At 48.9% G+C, this 23993-nt stretch overlaps 2 protein-coding genes across 5 annotated transcripts in view; one reads left to right on the forward strand and one right to left on the reverse strand.

Annotated features, from left to right (window-relative positions):
- Positions 1-20818, reverse strand: part of BRPF3 (bromodomain and PHD finger containing 3) — a 38067-nt gene extending 17249 nt beyond the window's left edge. For 2 of the 3 annotated variants that reach the window (XM_075555201.1, XM_075555204.1), the window contains exons 1-9: positions 20639-20818; positions 15386-16859; positions 12268-12424; positions 9315-9446; positions 7326-7454; positions 6738-7050; positions 5729-6022; positions 3192-3701; positions 309-402 (exon numbers count right to left, since the gene is read on the reverse strand). In XM_075555201.1, the coding sequence (XP_075411316.1) occupies positions 309-402; positions 3192-3701; positions 5729-6022; positions 6738-7050; positions 7326-7454; positions 9315-9446; positions 12268-12424; positions 15386-16833 (3077 nt within the window). In that variant the 5' untranslated portion in view covers positions 16834-16859; positions 20639-20818. Of the gene's footprint in view, positions 1-308; positions 403-3191; positions 3702-5728; positions 6023-6737; positions 7051-7325; positions 7455-9314; positions 9447-12267; positions 12425-15385; positions 16860-19673; positions 19817-20638 lie in introns of those variants that run through there. The other variant, XM_075555203.1, reaches the window with a different exon arrangement.
- A 33-nt stretch (positions 20819-20851) lies between these two features.
- Positions 20852-23993, forward strand: part of LOC142453665 (large ribosomal subunit protein eL38-like) — a 35703-nt gene continuing 32561 nt past the window's right edge. The window contains exon 1 of one of the 2 annotated variants that reach the window (XR_012785399.1): positions 20852-21531. Coding sequence is in view for 1 of the 2 variants with exons in the window: in XM_075555205.1 (XP_075411320.1) it covers positions 21473-21531 (59 nt within the window). In the remaining variant the exon portion in view is untranslated. The remainder of the gene's footprint in view (positions 21532-23993) is intronic. The other variant, XM_075555205.1, reaches the window with a different exon arrangement.

The raw sequence follows: 23993 nt of genomic DNA on the forward strand, positions 1-23993 counted from the left end.
ACTTGTATGATGCATCAAAGGGTGAAGGTGGGTGGAGGAGTTGGCTCTAAGTTAACCTGATGGGCAATTCAGCCGTTTCCGTCCTCTAGAACCCAAATTCAGCTACATAAACCCTGTACAGTATGTGTTACTGCTCTGCTCCTAGTCCAACCAGGCCTGAGAGCTCCCAGCGTTGCAGACAGGAGGCCTCAGGAAATACGAGTGGGGAATGAAAAACGGAGAGAGCAGGAAGAGGCCGACTTTTTTGCAGAGCATGAAAGGAGGGATGGCAGAGTTGCCGACAAGGCTGTTGGGGAGAGCAGTCTTACCTGCAGGCTTCAAATGCCAGTCCACCACTGAGACCCAAACTACATTCCGAATCAGACCCGCTTTCGGTGTGCTTTCCAAAGCCATTGGTCACGCCTGCCAAGGACACACAGAGTGAGCCTGAGTGCAGTATCCTGACATCTACTACAGTGTGGGGCAGTGGCTACGGTGCAGAGGACAGCTGTTCCTTCCCATGGGAAGCTAATCTTGTGTGGCAGCAAAACATGACAGACTGTTGGATGGGGAAATGCTGTTTTCTTCCCACTCTTAGTTGCACTTTAAGGAAAACTTGGGTTCCCGTCATGTGGTACAGGGTAATACCAAGACCTCCCTGCTTTGGCTCCTGCCCTGGATCTGCTTTTCATTTCAAGTCTCAATTATCAGGGAGTTTCCTCTGCTTCTGAGAGTACCACCCACCTGGCTTCTTCTGATAAAACACTCCCACCCACCCTATCACACAGCTGACCCAGCCTTATTCATTCTTTAAGGATGGAGTCTGGAGAGGTTGGGGCAGGATAAGGGCTGTTAACTACACCCTCAAATATCTTATAAGGGATATTGCTTGTGGTTGGGAGGGAGGGGGCGCATGCAGACTAGCAGCAGCATGAACAAAGCATAAACCCTTCTGGACTGGGGACTCAGAATTTCCCCACTCCAGCCTATAAAGCTAGCGTCAGGCCTACTTCTTTAAGCCTTGGTTTCCCCTTCTAATGAAGGTAATGAAAGTACCACCTTCTTATTTAGGGACCATGCTATTAAGTATAAATGAGAGCTCTGTTTACAGCAGGGAGCCCTTCCAAAGATAGCCCAGGGACATGACCATCTTCTCTACCTAACCAAGTTCTAGCAACACTCCAGAGTCCTGCACGGCTGACAAGATGAGCCAAGGGAGTATGGAGATGTGCCAGACACTTGACTCAAGAACTGTCAGTCAGAGACACTTTGGCAAGAAAACTTGAGACAACTCACACCTGTATCTAAGAAAGACGTCTAGACTCTGGCCTAATTCTGCCTCTAATGCGCTGACCTCGATTTAAGTCACTGCATGGGCCTAACGTCCAAGGGCAATTTCCCAAATTGTAGTTGTCATTTTTAGCAGTGTTCTTAGTGCTGTGTAGCTAAGTCTGATAGAGCGGATGGCGATGACAACTGCTACCTTCTATGGCTTTATGCTGGGACCATTAAATGGCAATGGGCTTGGTGTTGGTTTACTGTTGTCTAAGTACTCTACAGAAGGAATTCCTAACCCTCAGACACCTGCGAGGCATCCAGTCGCCCTACATCCTAGCAACCTTACAAGGACAGTTGAACTGCTCCACAGGGTTTCCAAGGCTGCAATCTTCATGGAAGTCTGCAGACCACCTCATCTTTCTCCCATGAAATACCTGGTTGGGTCAACCTGCCAACCTTTTGACCTTTCACTTAGCAGCTAAGCACTTAAGTATTGTATTACTAGGGATCTAGGTCCATATTAAATAAGTCTCTGGCAGTTAACTTAAATTGCCTCGGGATGCAGTTGATAGACTGGAATATAGCTTTGCCTAACTCCAAGCCTCAAGCTCTTGGCTCGACTAACCCACTCTCCTAATATTGGGAAACCTGATCCAGAATGAAGGAAGGTATTGTTAGAGTGTTAGGCAGGAAGATAGAAATGAGAAATGCCAAATGCTGATCTCACAGAACAAAGCCACCACATAAATGGACATGAGATTGACAAAGAGCAAAAGCCAAGAGCAGCCCACAGCCCAAGCAAGCTGGCCTTCCCTGTTGCATCAAGACTAAACCACTCTGTCCTGTCAAGGTTCTTCAATCCAGGCCCACGGTACCTGCCTGGTGTTGGCTCGAGAGGCTCTGAGAAGTCCCTCTCCTTCCTGTTCCCGATTCTTCCTCTTCCTTTACACTGACCCAAGCTGTAGTTCTCCGTCCTATCTGTTCCATTCTCCCTGCACTCACATGGCCAGCCTAAGGTGCTGCCATCTCATGAAACCTTCCCCACTTTGCCAGCCTGTCTTCCCTCAACACCTCAGCAGGGCTGGCAATGGACACAACCATATATTGCTCAGCACAGGAATTTCTCTGCATCCTTGGGAGATCACCCAAACTGCCTACTGAACTGTAGATTCTTCTAGAGCTGGATCTGATTTTGACTTATTTTAAACCCATGACCAGCTGGGCATGTGGTAAGGACTCTTAAGATTGAGCTCTTTCTCTCTATCTCTGGCCAACTGACTCACACAGCCGCAGCCACATTGGTCCTTTCACTGTTCCCCAGACATACAGGTACTTACCCCATCCAGGACCTTGCTAGATCTTTTTTGGAACATTTCAACCATCATACTCCCACATTGCTCACTCCTTCAAATTTCTGTGGATCTTTACTGACATGTTACCTCCTTAGGTTTCCCTGGTCACTTTAATACCATAACCTCTCCCACCCCAGCATTTCCTATCCACCATCACTGCTTGACTTTTGCCATAGCTTCCAAAATGAGGGCATTTACTCATTTGCTGTTGGTCTGTCTTTATAAAAAAAACCTTTTGTCCATTTTATTTATTGATTTCCCCCCGGGGTACTTAGAATAATGCCTGATAATATGATGGGTGCTCAGTAATTATTTGATAAGTGAACTAGAAGATATGGGCCATTTTACCCCCGTATCTTTTACAGGGTCAAAGAGAGCCCCATATACATCTAGGGATCCCAAAATACTTGCTCAAAGCCTGTTTCCCAGGTCACTACTCATGCACTAAGCCCAGCTGTGAGATATATTATTACTGGAGTCCAGGGGGCCACGAGGGAGCTGGTGGATGGGGAAGGTGCTGGGTGGCAAGGCAAAGCAGGAAAGCAGATGAGATGCAGTGAGCCAAATTGCAGGCAGGATCACCTGTCTCTTCCTCCTGTTGAGGGGACCTTTCCCCTTCACTCTCACTACAACTACCGCTCCGAGGCCGCTTCCGGGAGTGCTGCTCCTCCTCAATGCTGGCTGGAGAGGCAGGAGAGCCAGCAACACTATGGTCCTCGCCATTCTCCAGGGCCCCATCGTCGGGGCTCCTCTGCAGCTTAGTCCCGTTCTTGGCCTTCTTGAAGAGGACTGATGTGCGACGGCCCACGCCACTGAGGGGGGCACCAGGGGGGCTGTCGGGGGCTGTGAGGGGAAGTCTGTTGAGACCACTGTCACTGAGCAGACATTGCAAGGGCTCACTCCCTAGCTGCAGAGGTGATTTTTCCAAGAGCTCATCTTCTTCCACCTTTCTGGGCTTTAGGAACCGGCTTGGAGGCTTGCTATCATTGATGGGTTTCAAAGTAGGGGGTTCTGGGGGAGATTCCTGCTCAGACAAGGATGGTGCCGGCCCAGTAGGCTCCAGGGTTGGTGGGGGAGGGAGTTTGGCGTCATCTGTTAGAGAAAAAGAGAGCCTGCTTGAACATTTTAGAAAGAGTCTGCCCCTACAAACCAGACACCAACACCGAGAACCAAGGACTGTAGGGCTGTCGTAAGGGGGGAGGTGTATCCCAGAGGTTTGGGGCCCGTGGGGAAGAGCAAGTAGGACAAAAGAGTACTGACAGTTCTCAAAACTGGCTCTCAGAATCATCTAGGAAGGTTTTTTTAAAAAAAAAACTCTTAACGCCCAGGCCTCATCCCAGACAAAATTTAAACCAAATCTTGAAGGGAGAAAAAAAAAATATTTTAAGCTCACCAGGCAAGTCTGATACAATGGTTGAAAACCATTACTCTCCAAGAAAAACCAAACCCACTGCTAGCAAGTCAACTCTGACAGTGACGCTTCCTAAGAACAGACAACCTGATCTTTCTCTCCCACCTCTAAGGCACCTGCTTAATGCTAATTAGCTAAGTCTCCACTTGGCAGATTTGGGGTTAGCAGTGTGAGTTTTTTCACCTGTCCATGGATTTTGTCGTATCACCCAAGTGAAACCATGTGGGGAAGGCAGAAAGAAGATGTTCACATGTGGAAAACAGCACAAATAAGTGCAGGCGGTGGCTCCCAGACAGGTCTGTTTCAAACCACAACCTGTACCCCAACAGCCTGAATCTCTGGGAGGTGAGGCCTTCAAAATGAAAACTTAACTCCATGGGTGATATGGCATCTAGTCCACTGGGCGCCACCCCTGCATTACCAGGGTCCAGGCATGGGATACCGGTGGTGTCTGCCACACAGAAAGCTGAGAGGGAATCGCAAGGGACACAAAGTCTTCCAATCCAAGTGCAACCTCTTACATTTCCCTGTTCTGTCAACACAAAACGAATGGTTGTCGGGGGTGTTTTTTTTTTTTTTTTTTTTTTTGTGGGAGGCTGTTTTGGCTTCTTTGCTCTGGAGATAACGCCTATCCTTGGGTAGATGACAGGCCCTCCAGCACAAAATGTGGGAAAACTGGAAGCAGCTCTGGGGCTCTGGCAGAATCATTCCCCAGATGTCTTTTGCAGTTTGGCCTTTCTGCTTGGGGTTGGCCTATATACCCAGCCAGCTGAGGTCAACAAAGGAGCTCCCCAAATCCACTCCTAACCCCCAATAATCTGCTCTGAGTCTTTCTACATGATCGTATAAAACAGGCTGATTTTTAACTGATTATGACTCCAGCCATTCAAAAAACAAACAAAAAACCCTCTGCATGATGATATAAAATGGGCTTTTTTTTAACTGATTATGTATATAATAGTTATAAAAAGAAAAAGGCAAACAAATCCATACTCACTACCAATGAGTTGATTCCAGCTCTTAACAATGCATGGGATAGGGCAGAACTGCCCTTTTGGGTTTCTAAGACTTTACTCAGGGGTCCTCAAACTACGGCCCACAGGCCATACCCCAGGACATTTATCCAGCCCGCTGGGTGTTTTTGCCCCGTTTGTTTTACTTCAAAATAAGATATGCGCAGCGTGCATAGGCATTTGTTCAGTTTTTTTAAAAAACTATAGTCCGGCTCTCCAACGGGTCTCAGGGACAGTGAACTGGCCCGTTTAAAAACTTTTGAGGACCCCTGCTTTAAATCTTCATCTTCCTCCCAAGGATCTGGCAGGTTTGTTTGTGCAGTTGTGGTTTGCAGCTCAGTGCGTGGCTCACTAGACCACCAGGTGTCGAACATATTGAAATAATGCTTTACTGAATTGCAAACAGCTGCTGGACCCCAGCACCAGAGGCTCAAGGAGCCTCCCTATGACCCAGTAACTGAACACTCACGCAATGCATCCTCTGCTCCCTCCCACACAACCCAGCATCTACAAGTGTTTAGCCTCGATAGATTCTTAAATATCATCTCTAAGCATATTCAGAAGTGTAACCCCTCTCCCCCAAGGGCGTGTGCTTCCCTCAAAGGTCAGAGCGTCACGTAGGGAAAAGCTGCCCTCACTCTGGGGTTTCAGTTGATCCTTAGTCCCTCACTCCTCCCTGCTCATGACTCTCTCACCTCTGTCCCCACTGTCCTCTGGCTCCTCCCGCAGGGTCTGCTCTAGCACAGCACTAGCTCCCCGGAGCTCTGCTGGCAGCTCTCCGTTGAGCACAGTCTTGTTCACTGCTGGTGGCGGGGGCTGTGCCAACTTCTGTCGGAGGGCGTTGATTTCCCGGTGCAGTAGGCGGACCCGGCGGGTCCGGGCCCCACTGGACCGCATGGCGCTCACCAGGTCCAGTTTCTCCAGCAGCTCCTTCAGCTGCACCTCCGAAGACAAATGGGCCCGGTTCTCTGGGATGAGGATGTTGTCCACTGCCAGGAAGAAGGGAGGACACAGAAGGGACTGAAGGACCTGCCCAGCCCAGAGCAAAGGGAAGGGGTCGAGTCCTCCAGATGCAACATATTCTCCAGGAATGCTAGGGCCAGTGGCTTTCAACAGCGGCACTGACACAGGTAACACCACCCCCAGAGAGTAGCCAAGGGGACAAGGTTAAAATGTGGGAACCATCTGCAAGAAGCCGTTCACAGACACAGTTACAGGCTCCATGGAGCAGAGCCGAGGAGGTTTGGCAATCCCCTGGTCTGAGTGGCTGTTGGGCTGCAGCCATTGAGAAGCAGGGGCTGGCAAATCACAGGGCTCAGAGGCAATCCCATGGTTCTGATCCTTGACCTGCACTCTTCTGAATAAGCCAGACACACCAGCACAGCACAGCACTCCCCCAACCCTGGGCTCCAACTCCTCACAGAGGGGTTGAGGAAGAAGACCCCAATGGAGGTTTCTCAACCAGATTAGCACCTGATCTCCCTTTCCTACTACTCAACACCTGTGAAGTGCATTAGGTAAGCTTTAACTCCTGGAACTACTTCAGCCACAAGCAGGCATACCCCAGCCAGGGGCCTACCCTCAGCTTTGTTCCTGGAGTTTTCCCAATAGCCCCAAGGCCCACCCTGCTCCCTGGTTCTCCGGCCTTTGTGCCTCCTGTTTGTCGTCCCCCGCCCTTCCACCCCACCCTTCTGGGCTTCTCACCGTCTTCCCAGGAGAAGCGGTAAAAGTCCTCCAATTTGGGTGACTCAGGCAGATGGGTGCCCCTTTCGGGGTCATAGCCGATGTTCTCTGCCTGCCTCCGGGCATGCCGCAGGATGGCCCCTCCTAGATCCCGCAGGCGGACAGCTGCTCGGTGGAAAATTGTGTCTTTAGCATTATACTTCATGCAGTTGGTAACTATAAGGTTAAAGTCCTCCTCAAACTCCTCCAAGGTGCGGTACAGATGGGATTCCAGCTTCCGCCTCATAGTAGAAAAATCCATTGGCTTGGATATGAATTCCAGGTAATCTGGAACCTAAACATATAAAACCTGTACAATTACAACAACCATTTACTAGCCAAACAGGACGCACCCTTCACCGGCACTCTTGGCCTCCCCATTTTCTGGTTTAATCATACCAGGTTTTCTCATAGTCCCAGGGGCCTGGCCCACCCTAGCCTGTTCCCTAGGGTCCTAACCCCTCATCATGGGTGTCCTAACCTTGCCCCCAAGTGCGTACACTCTGGCCTAACCCCCTCCTGGTCTACTCAGAACCTTATTTCCTGCTCAGGAAATGAGGAGGAACTTGCCTCACTCAGGTTGACCGGTTCGGCGAAGATATGAGCGGGATCCTTCTCCTGCAGCAGGTCCAGCGTGGTCCTCAGCAGAACATTGAAGGGCATCAGTTCCAGCTCCATGGCGGCCTGCTGGACCTTAACCTGTGGGAGAGGCAGCAGCGGGGAGAGGTCAAGGCAGCCCTGGAAACAGACCCCGAAACTTTCTCTTGATAACTTGGCTCTCACCTACTATGTATGACCAATTAAGCCTGGTCAGGATATGTGAAGCAATGCTACAATTTTGTGAATGTTTATTATGTAGCTAGCACCATACGGACACTTTTAGTAGCACATTTACAGTACTGATTGACAGTTATGTTCTCAGCACTTTCAGCATAACAAACTAATTTGATGCTCACAACTATGAGGCAGAGATAAAATATTGCAGAGGGGGAAAAAAAAGCCCAAGGCATAAAGAGACTAAGTGCCTAAGGCCACACAGCTACTAAGGTAAGAGTTAGGGTTCACTGTGTGTTGTGAACCGCTAGGCCCTACTGCCTCCCTGCTTCTATTACTCCAGTTACTCATCAAAATGACCTTGAAGGAGAAACGCTTATCGGTTTTACAGATAGATTATGATGAGGAGTCACTAACTCAAGGTCATTCATTCAACTAGAATAGAGCCACAATTGAAAAACCCAGGTATGACTGGCTCCAAAGAGCACATTGATGACAAAAAGTGTCCCGGGCCAGAATTTCCCACCCAGTGCAATGAAATATTGATCCTATCAGCCTTTGGGGTAGCTGGCCCGGCCTGGAGTGACTAGAGCTTCTAGGCTTACCACCTCAGCACGCAGCCTCATTGGTTTATACTAGCGTGCTGAACAGGTAGTTTTCCATGTGCCTTACGGTGAACTGGTTGGGGTTGGGAAGCCATGAACTGGGCCCAGGTTACATCAAAACAGGTTTGCCTACGTCTGGAGATCTTGGCCTCCTTCTCAGTTCTCTGAACCAGAGGCCAGGAAAGAAGCTCAGCTTGCAAGGCTAGACCTGGCATACTGAGTTTGTTCAAACTTGTAGAAAAAGTTCCGAAGAAGTCCTCCATGGCCACCCCACACCAAAAAATATTAGGAGACCTGCCCGGGTGCAGAGGTGGAAGCTCAGGCTATAGGCCTTCCAGGGAAAGGCTTGCGCTGGGGCTGAACAATAAAGAGAAAAAAATGGTCTGTCAGCCCAATATGGAAATGACAGCTGCGATTCCCAGACCAGAAAAAAAGTTTTGGCTTGTCATCAATTCAGTCAATACTCTCTGCCATGAGCAGAGTGCCAAGATAGACAATTCAAGGAGGCAAAGAATATCAATGATAAATAGTAATAGAGGATAACCTTTATATGGCCCCTGCCAGGTGGAAGATACTACTCTAAGCTCTACACATGTATACTATGCCATCTAAGCCTACAATCCCATAATGTGGGCTCTACTGTTGTCCTTGGGTTATAGGCTACAAAACGGGGTATAATAGGATGCTATAACTTGTTCCGTGTCACACAAGTAGGAAGTGGCAGAGCCAGCAGCCTGGTGCTCCCAGCCCTGATATTAAACTATCCCAACATTTCCTGCTTTCAAAACAGAGGATGGAAATTTTAAATCACCCAAGGTAAAAAATGTGCAAGGCCCTTTAGAAGAGAACATTAGGAAGCTCACAGGCCAGAGGTTCTCTATAGGTGATGCTTAGTGAAGGAGTTTTCCAAAATATTTAAGGCCAGGCTCAACCCTGAATCAAGAAAAGTCTGGAGAGGACCCAGGCACAGGAGATTAGGATTATGTGTGTGGGGCCACCACAAACAATCTCAAAAAGTGGGAGCCATCAACAGCATCACATCCAACATAGTGTAGGCAAGCTATAAAGCCCACAGGAGAGGGAGTGAAAGCTGACACCTGGGAGGGGCCCCAAGCTTACCCCCAGAGGGAGAAAGTGGTGGGGGAGGAGGGAACGGGGAGGAAAAGGGGGGTCTCCTTACCTGCTCACGCTTCAGCTTCTCCCTCTTCCGAATTAGCTCAATCAGCAGCCGCGCCCGCTCCAAGTCATGGCGGAGCTTCTGCCAGTATTTCAGCTCCTCCTTCACTGCACTTGTCTTCTCGTCCTGCTCTCGCTGTAGGACAGCCAGGGAAGGAGCAACTGGGGCCTCCTTCCTGTTCAAGCCTCTTGGGGCCTTGGCAGGTAAGAAGAGCCCTACCCCATTCCTTGACTGCCCACCTTCTGGGAGACTCTGCCCTCTCCCCAGACCCCATTCCTCCCTCCTGCCTTCTAACCATGTTTCTTTACTGCTACACAGAAACCGTAGCTGGAACAGAAACTGCCACCATTCCCATCCCAGAGGACCCCACATAGCAGCTGCGTCACTCGGGGCTGCAAGGAATTTGAGAGAAAAACTAATAGACACCTCAAGGGAGGGAAGACTCACTCTAGGACTACAACTTGGCTAGAAAACAAAAGAGGGCTCTTACTCTCAACTTGTACTAAGTAGTTGGAGAGAAGTTTGGTAAAACAGCCAACGAATTTATTTCTGTCCTAGAAAAGGTTAGTGTATCTGAGGGGTGGAAACCCAGGTTTTGAAGCACAAGGACTTCATATTAGCCTGAATATAACAAAAATGGATACAGGACATAGACAGTTTCTAAATGGGTGGGGTTGCACCAGAAAAGCCATTCTGGGGTGGGAGAGCAATCCTCCTGCGGCTCCATAGAGAGGTGGATGGAGTAAAGCAGTAAGAAAGGGCTTTTCTAGAACCAATGGGACCACCTGGCCATAGAAGCCAAGGATGGTGGGTCCAGGATCCACCTGACAAAAATCCTAAAATGACAGGCCTGGGTAACCAACTCATTGCCATCGAGTTAATTCCAACTCTTAGTGACTCTACCTGCCAGAATAGAACTGCCCCCATCAGGTTTCCGAGACTGTAAATTCTTACAGGTAAAGACTGCCACATCTTTCTCCTGAGAAGTGGTTGGTTGGTTCGAACGGCCAACCTTTCCTTCAGCAGAATTCTTGAACTACTGTGCCATCAGGGCTCCTCCTACCTGGAGAGGGGTCATATATTCTGGAAAAGGAACTGACACTGAGGACACAGGTGTGTAAGCACAGCTATGAAAAGAGAGCATTAGCGGCTGAGGACACCTAGACAGAACTCACTCAGTCGGGTTCATACTGATCCTAGAGGACAGGGTAGAAATGCTGCTGTGTTTCTGGGACCAACTCTTTATGAGAGTAGAAAGCCTTGTCTTTCTAGTTGGCTGGTGGTTTTGAACTGCTCAACTTGCAGACCAACATGTAGTCACAATCCCACCAGGGCTCCTAGAAAGCAAGCTACTGCTAAGACTAAGGGCACAGCGTAAGTAAAATGGAAATAAAGCCCCAAACCAAACCTGGTGTCCTCAAGTCAATTCAAACTCAGAACTCTGTGTGTATCATGAGAGCTAGGCTCCATAAGGTTTTTGGAAATAAATCTCCCCCCAAAACAAGGGAAGATTAACTGGCCCATGGTTGTGAGAAGAATCACCTCTCCAAGTGAGAACATAAGAGTTCAGGAGGGAGATGCTTCCATGACAATAATGGTGAAATAAGTTTATTGAAAAGAAAATGGTGATTTGTTTCCAACTTTTTTGCATTACAACATTCAGTGAAGTGTCCCAGAGACTAAAGGCAGAAAAAAAAGGGTGAGAAAATGCAGAAAATCTCGAACTGCTACCACAACATTATGTCACACTATGAAGAGTTGACATGCTTCCTAAGGAAATGGGCAGGTCACCTAGTAACTGGGAAAACCAATCATTATGAAGTGAGAAGTGGGGTCAGCACATGGTAAATGATGAAGTAAACTCACCACCATCAAGTTCATTCTGACTCTTAACAACCCGATAGTGCAGGAGAGAACTGCCTGTATTTCCAAGACTTTAACTCTTTAAAGGACAAGAAAACCTAGTCTTTCTCTCATGGAATGGCTGATGGTTTTGAATTGCTGGTCCTGTAATTAGCAGCCCAACGAGTAACCACTATGCTACTGGAGTAGAAAATGATGTCACAGAGCTCTTAGACAGTATGATCCATGGTATCAAATGCAGTCCAATCTCCCCAATTAGGGGAGAGTCTGGGGAAAGACTTGCTGGGCTGGAAGAAGGTAGTTGATGCTCTACAGCTGGGCTCAAGGGAGCAAGAGGATAAAATGGTTCAAGGAGAGGCTAAATATTGATAGGCATTTCAGAAGATTGGTTACAAAAGCAAAACCAGACACAAGTTTAAGGGGGTCAGAATTAAGTGAAGGCTTGCTTCAACTTTGGACCAGTGGTTTGGGGATTTAAAGACAGAAAATGAAGGAGCAAGTGAAGACGGAGAGGAGAGCTAAAGATGCTAACAATTCTGAAATGGAGACAGCAACTCTAGGGGGCCTCAACCATCTCGGAAAACACCAAACATTCAGCAACTCTAGCTGCTAAGGACTGGTTATATATCCTTTGTAGGTCCCCCCAAAGCCCATCACAATTGTGTAGGGTGTGTATTAGAACTCAAAAACCGTAAATCTGAATACTTACTGGGGAACACTTTCTGGGAGTCTAATGGCTTAATGCAAGGGTGCCTTTTTTCTAATTCACGACAGTCTGCCACATCTGGAAGGTGAACTTCCTCCAACATATGTGGAAAGTTGGGCTCGCCCTCCAGTCTTCCCTAGAATTTTCTCCAAAGCCGTGCCTCTCCCAACCAGAGTAGCTACTGTCTAATGAACAAACCCCCACGGCAGCCTCAGGAGGGGGAGGCAATCTACAGGTCTGGAGGCCATTCCTGAGGTAGACCACTCGAGAGAGCAAGACTTGCAGACCAAGAAAGGCTCTTTGGAGGGCCCAGGGAGGCAAGCTAGCAAGCCCAACCTCCTCCTCTTCTTGAGTCTCTGCCATTTTCTCACCCATCACTCTACCTACCTGCTCGGCATTTCTTTGGGACTGCAGGTGAGAGTGCAGGCGCCGGATGAGAGGGACGCCGTTCCGTGCCTGTCGCTTCAATAGCCAGTAGTTGTGCAGCCGCTGCATGAACTGGTTTTTCCTCTGAAAGGAGAGACCACTACAGATCTTGTTCAACCTTGAGTAGAGGCACAGGGAAGTGAAAGAGAGGGTCAGTGGGCAACCCAGATTAGAGCCCAGGCATCCTATCCAGACCCTGGTTCATCTCTGAACCAGACAGAGCGAGAAAGAAGTGGTCAAATGTTTCACCTCAGAGAAAAGGCTAGACAAGGACAACGAAGTTAAGCAGCTTAGATTCAGCATGAGCTATTTCACTTGCGTTTCTACCTCCTGCGCCTTGCAGTCCTAATCCTCCAAAGGAGAATGCCTCCCAGCACCTGTTTCCTGTGGTCCCTGGCTCCTTAGTCCCAAGTCGTCTCGTGCTCCAGACTCTCCTCTTGAAACAGGCAGTCAAAGGGAACAGGTACTTGAGCAAGCTATGGGCAATGTGGACAATATCTCCTGTCCCCTCTGGCTCAGGGTGCCAGACCAGGAGGCAGTCCACAACTGGAAGGTAAATTAGCAGGCGTGCATTAGGATACTGTTGCCTAACCTCTGCTTTTTCCAAATCTCATCAGTTTAGTTATGATTGAAGCAATTGAAAAAAGCTTTGGACGAGAAGATATAAAAATATCCTAAAACATGGCTCATTACAGCACCCTCAAAGAGAATCCCTGTCAGAGTTGTAACACTAGGGGAAGGAGTAAGAAGGGAATTAATGAAAACTTACTATCTCTATTCTTCATATTAATACTGTAAGGCGAGTAACATTATTCCCAAGTTAACAAAAGATGGAAAGCTAGCTGAGGAACAGGGGCTGGGAAAAAAAAATGAAAATTAACTAATGTAATTTATACAATGGTGGTTACACTTTGAATCCAGGGTTTCCCTATCATGCTGTGTACCCCAAAATGTTTATTTACAGGGTAAACGATGCTTTGTTGCTCCTACGAAAGTCCCTCTACCTTTTCTCTTCATCTCATTCCACTGAAAGGAAGATGAGCACGGCCAACCAAGGTGAAGCCCAAGAAAGACGAGCATGTTGGGCTATTGCTCCCCTAGTCTAAGAAAGATGAGCATGTTGGGCTAACTAATTCCTCTCCATAGTCAGACATTCTTGCCCCAAAGCCAAGCTTACAAAATCAAGGCCCACATCTAGGCCTTTCCCCAAAGGATAGATTCCCCCACCAACATCCATGCCAAGCACACCTGTCCAGATGCAGGCAGCCACCTCCCTCTACAACCTCTTGCCCACGGAGGGCACCAACAGCATTTGTGCAGGTAGGGAGAAGAACAATAAAATAGCAGCAGCAGCAGTAGCCACCGTTTATTGAGCACTTACTATCTGCCAGGCACTGTGCTAAGTGCTTTACTTGTAATTATCTCATTTACGTCTTACAACAATCCTGTGTCGTAGGCTCAGTTTCCAACTACACTCAAAGGTTAAGTAAGCTACCAAAGGCTTATAATTAATTAATTAATTGATAGAAGCAGCAGGGTTGAAAGCCAGGCCCGTATGGTTTGTAGCCAGCACAATATGCACCCCTGTGACAAGTATCTGGAAGAATATACACAACAAATAAAAAATCTAGCCCCTGAGCATAACCACCTTAGCAAGCATGGCCACCCCACACCCCGGCCTCAGGAAACAGGGTAGCCTAGAATAAACTCTGCGACGAGGAGACAAATTTCAAGTCCCCAAATTGTAACTTGTTCCATGGATCGTCTCCACTCTTATGCCTTTTCTCCCCAACCAAGCAAGTCTGGCTGCCTGTTTGCCTCATACAACTCATTCTCCATTCCAGTTCTCCTGTCTCCCTACCACTCTCGCCAGAGAGAGAGAACAGCTGGAACAGAACACAGCCTCATGAGTTCCAGAGAGGAGCTCAGGGTCTCTTGCTTTCTACCTGGCCTCAGCCTTTAGAACAGGACTTAGCATATAGTAAGTGCTCAATAAACATCTCATTGAATGAATAAAGGAGTGAGCAACTTTACCTCCTGTGGCCGCGGTTTCTTCATCTGGGGGTGTGGGAGAAGGTGCAAGGACTACATTAGATGAATAATCTCCAAGATTCTTTCCTGCTCTAAGACTGTATACCTTTTTATGAGTTTCACCCCTTATAAGATGAGCCTCCACTGGGACATCTTCCCTCTCTCTTGCTTCTCATCCACTTCTTCCAATATTTCCTTACTTTCTAATGGCTTTTAACCCATGTACAGTGGCTTCTCTACAGATAGGGGCCTAGGTGGCTTACATGACTAAGAAGTGATCTTCAAGAATCTCTAAAAAAATAAATAAAATTAAGCTCTCCCCATCCACAAAATGTTCATTATACCCATTCCAAAAACAAAAAACTCAAAATCATTGGCATCAAATTGATGCCAACTACACTCAACCCTATAGGACAGGGTAAAACTAATTGACCCTGTGAGTTTCCAAGACTGTAACTGTTTATAAAATGGAAGTAAAAAACGTGGTTTTAAACTGCTGACTTTGTGTATCTTTAGCCCAATGAATAGCCACTATGCTACCAGAGTGCCTCTCAGCATACCCAAGCCACATCTTTTTAAACTAGAGATCCTGACCCCTTTAAGGGATGTAAATTGGGAGTTCCTTCCAAGGATTTTCTGAAACACGTGGAGAGCATCTGAGCTTGTTACAGATAATCCTTGGGGAAGAAGATGCGACTGGCCTAGATAGTGCTAAAGATCTAGGAGTGCATGGCACAGCCCCTCAGAGTGAACAATTATCCTGTCCAAAATGCCATTGGTGACCTTGTTGAAAAATACTTCCTTAAATACCTTGTAACTCCAGTTTTTGAGCAGCCTAAGTGTATTTTGTCTTACTTTAATTCAAAAGACATACATTACTCTGAGGGCACAAAACCAGTAACTGTACCAGGCTAGCTCGCCATCTAAAAAATTTCAGATTTGGGAGCATAGAAGATATTCACCAACCACACTTGGGGATGTTTAGCCCAGGGACAATGCCAGCAGGAGAAGCCATCAGTTTTGGGGGAACCCTTCTGAGCAGGCTTACCTGTAAGAGGGGATCTGTGGTACAGTGACCACTGGGGCAGCTGAGGGTGTGTCCCTTCCTGCTTCCTCTGGTTCTTTCTTGATTTTTTGTTTCAAACTCATCTTATTTTTCTTGGGCACTCCTCCCTTCTGGGGGCCACTCACCCCACCTTGGCCTTCCTCCTGCCCCTCCTCCACCTCTTTTTCATCATCTTCCCCACCACCCTCCTTTAGTCCTTCTTCATCTCCAGCTTCACCAAGGCCTCCAGAGGAGTCACCCTTTCTCCTGGCAGCAGTGGCACCTGGTGGTGAGTGGGCCTCACAGTAAGCCGTCTTGCGCACTGTGAAGATGGTACCATTGAGGCTGGTCTCTCGCATGGGCTCAATCTTCATGAAAAGCCCAGCCCGCTGAGCACACGTCACATGGAAGGCCGTGTAGCAGTTCACCTTATGACACTGGATGGCTGCACCCAGGCCCTTCTGTTTACAGATATAGCAGGTTAGTTTCCAGCGGGCAGGTGGGATGTTGTCAATGCCTTCGATGGGCTCCAGGAACACGGTGTTTGCAAAGCAGACTTCTGGGATCCAGATGGCACACACCACATGGGCCCAGTGCCCATCACTGGTCTGTTTGAAGGCGCCACCCTTGTTTGGGCAGAGCACACAGTCCACAGGCCGGGAAGGAGACTGCAGGCAACAGCGGCAAAGCCACTGTCCCTCGGGGATGTAGGGAACTCCATAGCACTCCTGGTGTACAGCCAGATTGCAGATGTCACAAAAAAGAATGACATTGCTATTGTGGCATTCATCATCTAGACACACGCAGCAGAAGGCGTCTTCATCAATGAGTGACTGCTGGGCTCCAATGCTGCGGCTCTCCAAATACGACTCCTTCTCAAGGCGGTCCACCAATAGCTCAAAAGTGTCTGCTGATACCAAACCGTACCCATCCATCTGCCGCTTTTCGTTCACCATGTCCAGCCAGGCGAGGTCTACCTCATCCATGTCATACTCTACTTCTGCATCCAGATCTTCAGGTGGCTTCTCAATGTAGCGGTAGTAAGCAGCAGGCAGAGGAGGGGCTTCTGGCTGGATGAATGAGTCCACTACCCGAAAACTGGGCTGTGGGAGGTGGAGGGAGGTGCCAGATGCATGTTTGGAGCAGGACTCCTTTTTCTTGCCTTTGGATGAAGCTTTCTTGGACTTGCCAGGGAACTGGGGCTGCTCACTGTTTTCCTTATTACTGTTGCATTCAGTGATATCCTGAGCTGTCAGCTCATCCTCTGTGATGATCTTGAGTGGGTCATAGATGCTGATGCGATGTAGGCGTCCATCAATGTCCACCTCAACGATCCGTTGGGCCTGGGCATATGTCAGGGTCTCACGGGTAGGTGAGCACTTAAGGCTGTAGGGGGATGGGGAGCGCCGGCCCTCGGCATTTTGCCGAGACTTCTTGCGGGGTTTCCTCATGGCACCTGGTAACTGAGGGGACAGGCCTAAGAGGAAAAAGATCAGGAAACAGTGAGCTAGATGTTTATGCTTACACACACCTCATTCACCCCTCCATCAAGAGAACTGGCTTATCCTGGTCAGAACAACCTGCAGTGCAGACATGTACATAACCTGCTCATTTCTGTGACATCTTTTCTGATTACAGTTTAAAATTGCAATCCTGCCTCTAACAACTCATTGTTCATGCTGCTTTATTTTTCCCTGTAACACGAAGTGCTATCACACTATGTAATTTGTCTATTGTGTGTCCTTCCACTAGACCCATAAGCTCTGTGAGAGTACATTTATTTGCCTGTCACTGCTGTATCCCAGACGCCTGGCTCCAAAGTGTTAATATTCATTAAATAATAAAATCAACCAAACTCACTGCCATCCTCATAGCAACCCCCTGCTGAGTTTCCGACACTCTCTTTATGGGAGCAGAAAACCCAGCCTTTCTTCTGCAAAGCTGTTGGTGGTTTCGAACTGATGACCATGTGGATCACAGCTCAACGCATAAGTATTATACCTCCAGGGCTCCTTATTAAACAGGAGAAATCAAACATATGATCTCTGCCAGCTTTAGTGACATAGCAGTTAGGATAACTGTCTTTCACAGCTATCCAATAGTAGGGAAAGAGATGTTAACAGATCACTATAATGTGATGGGGAGAGATCTTATGCTGGGGGGGCACAGTGGTGGTTCAATGGCAGAATTCTTGCCTTCTCTGTTAGAGACTGGGGTTTGAGTCACTTCAAGTGCAGCCTACCACTTGTCTGCCAGTGGAGGCTCGTATGTGGCTATGATACTGAACAGGTTTCAGATGCTTTTAGACTAAGATGGTTTATGAAGAAACACTTGGCAACCTACTCTGAAAATCAGTCAAGAAAAATCGATGGACCTAATCAGTCCGATCTCACGATGTAGGAAGTTCCTGAGAGTCCGTGTCTGTCTCCGTGGCAGCTAAGAACAACAATTATATATATATATATATATATATAAAGCTGTATAACAACCCGCTACAGAGAGGGGTGGTGAAGGCTACAGAAAGGAAGAACACAGAACAGCACCTCTCTAATGCTGTACACGAACAATGGCTTCCATCAGAAGATACACTCACAGGCCTATCAGTAACCCTTTCCCTTGGCCATGCCCAAGAATAAAGGCATCTCTGAGATACCTATCACATAGGGCTTCAATGTTTCCCCCACAAAAAGTGCATCCAGCATACAATGGCCATATATTTCTAAATAGACGGTCTAGGAGTGACCTCAGAACATGTTAAGTTGTAAGTGGCTTCCTGGGCTCAAAATTCAAGGTGATCAGGACAGTATTTGAGTCTCAGTGCATTCTGTAACTTCAAAAATTCTTCCCTCTAAAAATATTTTTGTAGTCCACCCTTGTAAAGGAGAGAAAGTCCCCAGGTTTCCCACACCATGCTCGGTGAGCTCACAGGAGCAGTGACAGGAAGCACTTACTGCAGGGAAAGAAAGACCTCCAGGGATGTATCGCCCTGAGGCCTGGGAGGAGACTAGGAATGCTAAGAATTGGAAGGCGGATTTCAGGGAGAAAAATGCACCACCTAGGTGGCAATTTAGCATATACATACAGAGTTCTTTCCTAACCAGCCTTGGAATTAGCATATTGTGTCTCCATTTTATAAATGAAGGCCACTCAATGCTGTTTACGGTATGCCAGAGTCAATTCCAACTCACAGTGACCCCCATAGGAGGAAGTCAAACTGCCCATAGGGTTTCCTGAAAAACACAAAAATCAAACTCCATGATATCAAGGGCAATTCAGACTCAGTGATCCTATAAGGGCAAAGCAGATCTGCTCCCAGGGGCTTCTGGGACTGTAAATTTTTACCACAAAAGGTCCCCTCCAAGCCCTTTGGGGTGGCTGCTCAAATGCATTATACTATATCACCAGGGTTTCTATTAAGAGTTTCCTAGGCTTTTTAATAGATTACCAGGTCTTTTTTCCCTCTTGTGCAGTTAGTGGATTTACACCTTTCAGTTAGCAGTCTAAATAGCTATTATGAAATAACCATTATGCCACCAGTTCTCTTTAACCCAAAGGACCTCCCTACAACACCCACCACCAGTCAATTCTGACTCAAGAAACCCTATATAGTGTGTCTGAGGCTGCATATCTTTATTTATGGATATAAACAGCCCCATCTTTCACCCTGGGAGCAGCTAGTAGCTTTTGTTAGGGCAGTTAGATGGTAACTTTATCTTCTGATCAGCTCAATTCAACCCTGTTTTACCGCCAGAGTCAATTAAGGACTCAGAGTGACCTCACTGTGGGTTTCAAACTGCCAATCTGTGGATCACAGGTAACCACTGCACCACCAGGGAGAAGCCATGGTCTGGTACAAGAGATCTTGGTTCTCATCTCGGCCCTATTTGACTTGACAAAAGTCTTCTCATTTCCTCCTGCCTCTCCCCTCCATTAGTATAATGGGGGTAAATAAAGCCTACTTCTTAAGGATTGCTATTTGCTGGTAAGCCCCTCAGTGCCCCTCAGGAACACAAGCCCAACTTGAGCCAAAGGAAAAAGAATTATCACAGTAATCCTGTGTGGGTTCCTGAAGTCCTCGGTCCCCAGATGTCTTCCCAAAGCCAAGTGCTTGGGACAGCCATGGCCAACAGACCTCCTTTACTACTCCCTCCCTCCCTAGGGGCAAGGAGTCCCTAGGTGGTGTGCCCATCTACCAGCAGCCCAAAGGTGTGACTAGTGTATCGCAGGAGCGGGGCTGCCCCCCCCACTCCACCCCCACCTTCATTCACTCAAGTCACTCTGCGTCCCGTACCTCTTCGCAGCTCAGGTCTCTCTCAGCCGAGCAACATCTACGGAGACCTCTTCCTTCCAACCCAAGCCTCTAGAGTCGCCTGGGGGGCCAACTCTTCAGGGAGAAGGGCTACAGCTGAAGAATCTGTTATGAGCACTCTTCTCCCTCAGGGCGCTTACAGTCCAGAAAGGGTTTTGGCGGGATTTCCTCTCCCCTCACAACCCTTCCCCACATCCAAACCTCGAAACAACATTCCAACCACCCCAGTGTGTTTCTCGGCAGCTCCTGCCCCCCGACCTGCGCACCCACTCACCCCGGTCCCTGAGGAATGAGTCGCCGCTGCAAACACAGCGACCCCCCTGAACCCCACATAAGATACTCAGACTAGACAGGACCCCAGCCAAGGCTCCCGCCCCTTTAAGGGGGCACTTCTTCCAGAAGAATCTTACCCACCCCTCAGTGCAAGAGAAAAGAGCGTAATCGAATCTCCTCAGAGACATGGGGGGTGAGCGCGCCACTACCGACAGCCTGACGCGGCGTCCGAGCCGCAGACAGAGAAAGCGAGCGCCGGCGAACAAGCGAGGCAGAGATGAGCGCGCCTATTGGGCAATACATCTGCCAGTCAAGTGGCCCCGTGGGACCAAGGGGCGCGCCGAAGGCGGGAGTTCTTCCCAGCTTAGCCAATCGGAGTGCATGATGGGGGCGGGGCCCGGCTGCGCTGCTTCCAGAGGCGGGAGGGGGGGAGACAAGATGGCGACTGTGGGAGGAGGTCCCCGCTTCTCAGCTGCCCCCCCTCACCCGCGTTCTCCTTCCCGGCCGTCCCCCCCGCCCCGGGGGAGCGCTTCGCACCGCCCCCACCCCCACCCCCGCTCGGGGAGCCTCCGGCTTGCCCCTGGCCCCCGCCCCCCGCCGTGCAGCTCTTGGTCCCCGAAGGCCCACGGCCCCCGCCCCCGCTCTGGCCGGTCCCGCTGCCGCGCCCCCATTACCTCAGCCGCCAGCCCGGCCCCACCGTTCGGGGCCCCTGGGCGCGGGCGGGCCGACCGCTGAGCCGGTCGGCGCAGCCCGGGAGCGGAGCCTGGCTTCCGCCGTGCGCCCGCCAGGCCCGCGCTGGGGCCCCGGCCCGGCTGCCGCCTCCGCCGCTCCCGGGGGAGGAGGGGGAATGGAGCCGCCGCCGCCGCCGCTGCCGCCACGGAGCCCGGCCGAGGGGAGGGAGGGATCAGCCCCCCGGCAGGATCCGCCCCTCCGGCCTCCCCCCGCCACCTCCACCCCTTCCCTCGCTCCCTCCCAGGCTCTGCGGGCTCTCCCGCTGCTCAGGGGCGAGCGCGCGAAAGCGGGGGAAACGGGAGAGAATCCCCTCGCTCGGGCCCGGCGCGGTGGCGGCCAAGGCGGCGCGGACCGGAGCGCGGAGCCGCCGCCGCCACGGGGCAGAGTCCCCGGCTCGGCCTCACGGTGGCGGTGCCGCCGCGCCGGGGCCCTGCTGAGCCGTGGGTCTGGGGCCCTGCCCGCCCGCCGCGGGGCGAGCCCGACGGGAGAGCTGGCGACGCTGGCTTTTTGTCGTCGGGGAGGACGGGGCTCCCTGACTCTGACTGGGAGTCCACCACCCCCTCCACCGTCCCTGTGGGGGCGCTCACTAAGATTGTGACCCGCAAACCACCCTCTCCTAGCGAGAGTCCCTCCCAAGCTCCCGCCACTGGAATCATTGAAGTCAAAATCGCCTGTAGGGTTTTTTTTTTTTTTGGGGGGGGGGGGCGCAAATGCTTGCTACTACCAGAGAGTCGCCCCTCCCCCAACGCCCAAGTCCCGAGGACAAAGGTCCGGCGATGTCCATCCCCTCCCCCAGTGAAGACAGTCGGGGAAGACCCGCCTCTGCCCTGTACAGGTGAGCGTCTCGATCCCCCCAGATATCCTCCTTATGAAACAGACCTGACTTCGCATCGTGTGCCACCCTCTCCCTTCGGTGTTTAAACTGAGTAAACATAAAAGTTTGACAGTCTGCTTAAAGACGCCTGGGAACTCGTCTGTCACTGCAGGCGTGGGAAACGTTCTCTCTTTAAACCCCGTTTGGCTAAGAGCTGGTTAATTCCATGCACTAGGCGGCTTTCTAAAGGATGCTTGACGAATGGCAACTTCACGCTCAGATGTAATCAAATCGCCTTTGGATTGAAAATAATAATGACAAATTTAAGAAAAGGGTTCCTTTGCTCGCCCCTTTTGCCTCTAAATTGAAACGCTTACCTCATATGATTGAAGTCTTGAGCTGCAATGTTTAATGATGTTTTAAAGGGATGTATGCATAGGCTGCCTTTAAATCAGAAGGTGAATGACATGTTTTGAAAGCGTCCTCTGCCCGCGGTGGTGGTGGTGGAGCTGGTGGAGCCTTCCACAATTTCTTGCTTGGTTCAGATGATCAAGAACAGAAATTCCAGACTCAGGAGGATTGAGTCAAGTCTTTAGGATCCAAGTACTGCCTTCCAAATGTTTAAACTGAACCAGCTACTTTGCTCCTTATCAGAGAGTTTCAAATACATAGAACTTTGAACTTAAAAGTTTGATAAAAACAAGGAAGCTTGTTTGTATTACAAAGAAGTTTTTTGATTAGCTGTTGGCCCCCTCTGGCAAAAAGATAATGCAAAAATATTTGTATCAACCGGTTTAAAGAGAATACAGGGGAGTGGCTGGTGAGACTAAGCAAGGGCAAGACAATGTTTTGAAAGCTGTGAGGATGGAGCTGTATAAATTAATGTGTTGAAAGGCTTGGGGGAATAGTAATCACTTGGAGGGAAAGTGTGGAAGAAAACGTGATTAATTGTGGGAAGGAAAGCCCGAGAGACAAGAAAGTATTGCAATTACTTTCAGTAAAGAAAAAAAATGTCGACTAACAGAAGCAATAGTACTGACTTTCATTTCACAGTCTTTCAAAACGTAAAATATGATAGCCATTTGTCCACAGGACTAGTGATTTTTATTTCCTGATGATGTTCTCAAAATTATTTAGCATAATTCCCATTTGTGTGTTTGGAAGCTATCATCTTTCCCAGGAAAGTGAATGAATAAATACCTTCAGAAAATACACGGTTTGTTTTCCATTTGTAGCAGTGAGTAAAACAGTAATTTAAATGCTGTTGAAAATCCCTTAAGTTCAAATGTGGCAAAGAAAGCTGATGGTGCCCGGCTATCGAAAGAGATAGTGTCTGGGGTCTTAAAGGCTTGAAGGTGAACAAGCGGCCATCTAGCTCAGAAGCAATAAAGCCCACATGGAAGAAGCACACCAGCCTGTGCGATCATGAGGTGCCAAAGGGACCAGGTATAAGGCATCATGCAAAATAAAAATATATACCATAGTGAATGAAGGGGGAAGTGCAGAGTGGAGACCCAAGACCCATTTATCAGCCACTGGAGATCCCCTCATACAGGAGTTTAGGAGAGGAGATGGGTCAGTCAGGGTGCGATGTAGTACCGATGAAGAACACAGCTTTCCCCCAGAGCTTCCTCCCCCCAACTACCATGATCCGAATTCTACCTTGCAGGACTGGATAGGGCAGAGGTTGTACACTGGTGCATATGAGGGCTGGAGGCACAGGGAATCCAGGGTGGATGATACCTTCAGGACCAAGGGTGTGAGGGACGATGCTGGGAGAGTGGAGGGTGAGTGGGTTGGAAAGGGGGAACTGATTACAAGGATCCAATTGTGACCTTCTCCCGGGGAGGTGGACGGCAGAGAAGGGGGGGGGAAGGGAGACTCCGGGATAGGGCAAGATATGACAAAATAACAATCTAAATTATCAAGGTCTCATGAGGGAGGGGGGAGCGGGGAGGGAGGGGAAAAAAAGAGGACCTGATGCAAAGGGCTTAAGTGGAGAGCAAATGCTTTGAAAATGATTAGGGCAAAGAATGTAAGGATGTGCTTTATACAACTGATGTATGTATATGTATGGATTGTGATAAGAGTTGTATGAGCCCCTAATAAAATGTAAAAAAAAAAGAAAGAAAAGAAAATGCCTTAAGTCAACCTAGTGCACATGGATTCCCAGGTTTGTGCATTAAAAAGCTTTCATGTTGGGAACTTACTCAATCCAAGTGATTTACCTTTGGTTCTCAATGTCCATTTTTTACAAGACAGCATTACAGATGCCCTCACTTTCATTTTTAACATCTGCAATTGGTTTCTGTTCGTGTAACTGCACACATAACCGCTCACTATGATGTTAGCCTAACTGTAACGTGAGACAGTTATGCCATTAAAAACAAATTTGGAACACATCAAAAAAATCCCAGCAGCACTAAATTTAACTCACTTTAATCTTTAGCTTTCAAAGAGTTTAAATCCATCAAATACATAGA

This window comes from Tenrec ecaudatus, chromosome 7 (genome assembly GCF_050624435.1).
Source record: "Tenrec ecaudatus isolate mTenEca1 chromosome 7, mTenEca1.hap1, whole genome shotgun sequence".
Classification (NCBI taxonomy): domain Eukaryota; kingdom Metazoa; phylum Chordata; class Mammalia; order Afrosoricida; family Tenrecidae; genus Tenrec; species Tenrec ecaudatus.